The 5,544-nt window shown below is 40.0% G+C and overlaps 1 protein-coding gene across 13 annotated transcripts in view; it reads left to right on the forward strand.

The window, feature by feature from the left end:
- map4k5 (mitogen-activated protein kinase kinase kinase kinase 5) overlaps positions 1–5,489 on the forward strand; it is a 34,941-nt gene extending 29,452 nt beyond the window's left edge. For 12 of the 13 annotated variants that reach the window (XM_035994869.1, XM_035994870.1, XM_035994868.1 and 9 more), the window contains 4 exons: positions 13–105; positions 384–454; positions 2,021–2,076; positions 4,352–5,489. In XM_035994869.1, coding sequence (XP_035850762.1) covers positions 13–105; positions 384–454; positions 2,021–2,076; positions 4,352–4,439 — 308 coding nt within the window. In that variant the 3' untranslated portion in view covers positions 4,440–5,489. Of the gene's footprint in view, positions 1–12; positions 106–383; positions 455–866; positions 1,991–2,020; positions 2,077–4,351 lie in introns of those variants that run through there. The other variant, XM_035994875.1, reaches the window with a different exon arrangement.
- The last annotated feature ends 55 nt before the right edge of the window (positions 5,490–5,544 follow it).

The following is a 5,544-nucleotide window of genomic DNA, read 5'->3' on the forward strand; positions in this document are numbered from 1 at the left end:
TTCTCTCCCTAGAAAATTTGAAGATTGTTAATCTCCAGGGCAGACTGAAGTCCAACAAGAAGCTGGCATCTGAGCTCAGCTTTGACTTCTGCATTGGATCAGTTGGTAAGCTTTTAGACAAAGACTTGGAGGTACATATAATTCTGTGTAAGACCTTAGAACATTTAAACAAAACCTGCTTACTTTAAAGGTAGATATAAAAAAAAAAACAGATGTACAGAAAGCTGGTTGTATATCCAGTGAAGTGGCATGTTACATTTACACAAGGTCTTTTTGTAAACTCGTAATGAATTGCATCGTTCCTCTTAATCAAGTTGCCAGAGTTTCATTGGCTATCTTGACCGTGCACTGACACATTGCCTCTTACCTTTCTCTTCTGACAGTGTGCCTTCAGGACAGCGTCCTGGCCTTCTGGAAACATGGCATGCAGGGAAAGAGCTTCAAGTCTAATGAGGTAAAAATAGCTCATGCCCACGAATACAAATTCACAAAAGTGTCTCTTTTTGATACTGTACCACTTTATTGTGTGTCTGTTAAGTATATTAGCTTCACTTCTAGGTTTGTACAGTTTTCAGTCTTTACAAAGAGATGACACTCTGGATTGCTCAAGTAAAGATGCCATTCACCTCAGAATAAACGTAACAAATAAACTAAATCAACGTTTTCAAGCTTTTTGCTACTTTAAAATCAATATTAACACCAAAATATCAGTATCAATTTTCATGGGTTTCCAGTGACTACACTCTGACTGTTTGTCTCATCGCTGAATACGGGCTTGTTTGTTCTACACATGAACAAACACCTCTGGCTCTTGTCAACAAAGACCCTGAGTGCTGGCTGTTTCTATGCGTGGTTACATGCTGTAGGTGATCCCAGGAGATTAGACCTCAGGTGGAGCCAGACAGTGTCTTTGTGTCAGGCCAAGGTAATGAATTTGTTCTCCTTTCACGGAGGAATTCCATGTTAACCGGATCACGAGTCAAGCTCAACAGCAGAATAAAAGTTCAAGAGATCACAGGGAGGTGAAGCATTCTGTTTTTATGAAAAGTGATATGGAGATAGGGGCCACCCATTTGAAAGCTCACTGTGTCAGACATGGTCCTGAGGCACTCAGATGAAACAGAAGGTCTGTTTGCATAGTCTGCGCCCAGCCTAGCTTGACAGTTCTACCTTCAAGGATTTTTGAAATGTCAGCGGCCATGCAAAATTCATGCTCAATCATAAACGAAACCCCGCACACAACAGGGAGCAGCACTAAATAATTCATTCTTTGTCCCGTTATGATTCCTCTCAAAAGCGAAGGCATTCAAGGGGGGCAGGCTTATTGATCCGTGCTCGCTTCGGTGGGTGCTTCTCTGAACACCAGAGACCTTGTTCTCGTTTAGACTTAAACAGATCAGATCTCTCCCAAGGCCAAGGACTTACACCTAGCAGGTGTCACACGCCCGACTATCTTGCATCTGTCGACAAGTTTTCATGACACGTGAGAGTGTGTTTTAAAGGGGTTCTTGTCTTTGGCTACATCTTGTGTTCAGGTAAGCTCCAGGATTGTACACAGTAACACAGAATCCCTAGGAACAGCACTTACTTACCTACATTCTGTTCAAAAACATATGGGCATTTTTTGTTGGAGGCACAATAAGTCATCCAAATGTTAAGTCACCGTACCACCAAAATTCAAAACACAGATTGAAAAATCTTTATTGAAATTGTCAATGGAAATGTTTATATTCAGTGTGAGCACCCACGTTATGACTGGACAATTGATCCATACAGTGTGAGCATAGTTTTGGCTGCAATTTAAAAATTGCAGTGTGAGTTAACACAACATTCAAGATTAATAAAAATGTGTGGTGTTTGCCCAGCTTAAGATTTATACGCATAGGTTGGTGAAGCATGCTAACTGGCTTCAGTATAAGGAAGCTTGTTGATGTGTTTCAATGCCCCCTCAGCACCACCAGTATACTTCAGATAAACAGAAAACTGTTGTCAGTTTAAATCTTTTTTTTTTATTCCCCAGGTGACCCAGGAGATTTGTGATCCAAGCAGAGTCTTCCGCCTCCTCGGATCTGACAGGTTGGTACAGAGATATTTCCATCTTTAGCGACGTAAGTGCAGGTGAGCAAACGCACCCAGTGGAGGAGCACGTACCACAAAAATCCCAAAGGACTTCTGAAACACATCACCTCATAAACAAACAGGATTATAAATAGGCTCTCCCTCTACCTCCTCACTTAACCCTGTGTATCTGCCTTTCCATCAATACCACTGTTGGTATAATGTATTAGCCCCATGGCCTCCATAATACCAGGCAGTCCTCCCTCAGGTCTTATTACCTGGAAACCACCAAACAATCCGCTTACCTCCTGTGTTGAGAGCCCACAGCTCTCATCCCCTGCTCCCCCTGTTATCTCTCTCTCTCTCTCTCTCTCTCTGTGTTTTATGCTTGTTGCTTCAGTAGCTCTGGTGGCTGAAGCATGAAGGTCGAGCTAAATGTGACACACCTACTATAAGGCACTAAGCTGTTATTTAAGCTGTTAAATCTGTTTTTAGTTCATGTGTATAATTATTAATCTATAAAAAACAAGTGCGAAATGCTTGAAATTGGGAAATTGCTAGTGTTGTCAGAGTGGTATTCTAAAACCCAAAATGTATTCTAATTAAAATCATATCAAACAGAGAAAAGCAGCAAATCGTCACATTTGAGAAGCTGAAACAATGGCACAAAGCTGGAATGTTTGGTATTTTTGCTTATTATTATATTACGATTATGTACATTATCGATTGATCTCCTGTAACCCAAAGAGATTCAAATTACACTGTTATATAACCGAAAAGCCGTAAATCTTCCCATTTGAGAAGCTGGGACCACAGAATATTTTTCTGAAAAATTACTTAAATGATTTATCGACTATCAAAATAGTTGCCGATTAATCAAATGAAACGTTGCAGCTCTAGACTGATATCATGATGGTTGGTTTCTGCAGGATGTGATTTAGCTCCCCATCTCTCTCTCTCTCTCACACACACACACACACACACACACACACCAATGCTAACAGAGAGTGTGCTCAGTGAGGCTCTCCCAGCTCAGCGTGATGACTCCAGATGAAGCCTGTGGCATTGGAGCGAGGCCCCTCTCTGCCCAGCCCCCCATGTTTTATTCACTGCTGCCCAGGCACTGCCAGCCTGGTTTGAGTGTCTCTCCATGCCTCTGTAATTTCATCTGATGGAACGGACAGTATGGACTGTAGCTTCCCTGCTCACCTGTCACCGCCACATGGCATCTGAAGATGTACCCACTGACGTCCTGATCTGACTGTGACGGCTAGATCAGGACGGTTTACGTGCCAGTTACCATAAACTGTCAGTATGCGTCCTCCAAGTAGATCGATACCATTACACCATCATAACATGCTTTTGAGTTTTGTCATTGGTTGTAAATGTAGTTAAATGAGCAGCATTTTAATATTATTTGTTGTCAATTCCATTGACAAATGTCAGTACCCTAACCTTCATAGTATTTTCTAAACATCTGTCATTCCTGGAGAGACATTTTTTCTTGTATTTGGTAATCGGTCAACTCTTAGAGGCTCAAAACTAGAACAGTTCACATGACTACGGTTTTCTACTTTCTAGGCAGAAATTGTTTCCCATTCATTTACATACAAAGTTAGGTTGATAGAACTGACCTAAAAATAACACTGACATAATGTGCTGCCTGGTAGGTAGAAAAAAGCATTCAACCATCTAAAAAGCTACGGTCTGGTTTGAAAATGGTCAGTATTAAAGAATAGGTTCGACATTTTGGGAAATGTGCTTTGTCTTTTTTCTTGCAGAAAATTACCTGACAAGATTGATATCATATGATACAATGTTATATATTGTTATATTTCTGTTTAATCTGTACAAAGTACAAACCAAAGTGTACAAAGTGGTTTAATTGCTGGTAGAGTTTTGTTACCTTTTGAACAGAACAAGGCTAGCTTTCTCCCTGTTTCCAGTCTTTATGCTAAGCTAGGCTGCTGGCTCTACTGCTGTACCTCCACCACACACACACAAGTGGTATGAGTCTTCTCATGTAACTCTCAGCAAGAAAGCAAATTAGTCTGTTTCCTATTTCCCAACATGTTGAAGTAGACCTTAATGTACATGCGATTTATAGTACACGATAAAACTTGGGGGAAAAAACCTTTAGCTTCCTTGTTTGTGGCTTATTTCAGTTCAAGAGTTGCCTGATTGACATTAAACTTTTTGTTACAGCTTGGGTTTTGTTTTTCACCAGGTACCACAACAGCCGTCATTTAGTATTTCTGTGATGTTCTGACTGTGGTGTCTGTTTCTTTTGCAGGGTGGTGGTTTTGCAGAGCCGACCCACAGACAACCCCACGGCCCTGAGCAACCTCTACATTTTAGCAGGTCATGAGAACAGTTACTGAGCCTCTCCCAGAGAAAAGTGGATAAGATGCCTCAGTTTTTGGGAGTAAACTTCAGACTTTCACCTAAGGTTCTGTGTCAAGGAAAACGTCTGGTTTAAAACATTTATTGGGAGCTTTTGTTACTGATCACAGGATCAACAGGTCAGTCAGTCTGGTATTATTTATTTCTGTTACTTTCTATACTTATCTGTATTTATTTCTAAATATCCAATCCATGTCAATAGAGGTTAATCTTATCTTAAAAAGATGAGCCTCTTCAGTCTGGATTCATGAGTAGCCTTACACCAGCAACAAGTTCGCTGTAGCTCCGCTCATCACAAACAACAAGGCAACTGTTATGAGCAGAAAGTGGAGAAACAATTAACGCTCAAATGAACATTGTTACTTAGCATTTTTCTCACTTTTCTGTACTGTGGACTGAGTAACCAACACGTTATCTAGAGGTATTATTGACAAAAGTGCCATTAAATTTCACAAGAATTTGTGATTGTATTAGCAAAACAATGGGAGAGTTATTGTGTCGTCTGTAACATGTCACTCATAATCACTGCCAGTGGCAAACGTTCGTAGGCTTGAGAGGAGATTTTACAAGCTCTGTAGTTAAACTCCGTTTAAGCAGAAACCCATGAGCATTGTGGGTTATTTAAGCAATATTTATTAACCTCATGTTAAGTAATAGGGTATGTTTGATTTACAGACTGTTAACAGCCAGTGACAGTGCAGTCCTGCTGTGTGAGGATTAACTACCTAGTGAACAGTTCCTGAGCTGCTTTGGCTTGTTTTTACTGCTCTGTAATATAGTCGCATCTCTCCTGCTCTGCTGCATTTTTAGAAGTTGGATATAATGTACATTTTTTTCTTTACCTTCCTCTTTTATAGACCTTTTACTTCTCATTATTTGCACCATGTAAGCACTTTTGTACATTTTTTTATTTAAAATAAAATGACAAAATGAGGGACAATGCTAGGTTTTGTTAACATCTTTGCATTCCCTTCGCAAAATGTTTAATGTATGCTGTTTTTTGTAATAAAAAAAAGCTTTGTTAACAAGATAACATGAATGGACTGGTTTATTTTTGGGTCGTTTTGTGAGATTGGATTGATG

This window comes from Sander lucioperca, chromosome 18, assembly GCF_008315115.2.
Source record: "Sander lucioperca isolate FBNREF2018 chromosome 18, SLUC_FBN_1.2, whole genome shotgun sequence".
Lineage (NCBI taxonomy): Eukaryota > Metazoa > Chordata > Actinopteri > Perciformes > Percidae > Sander > Sander lucioperca.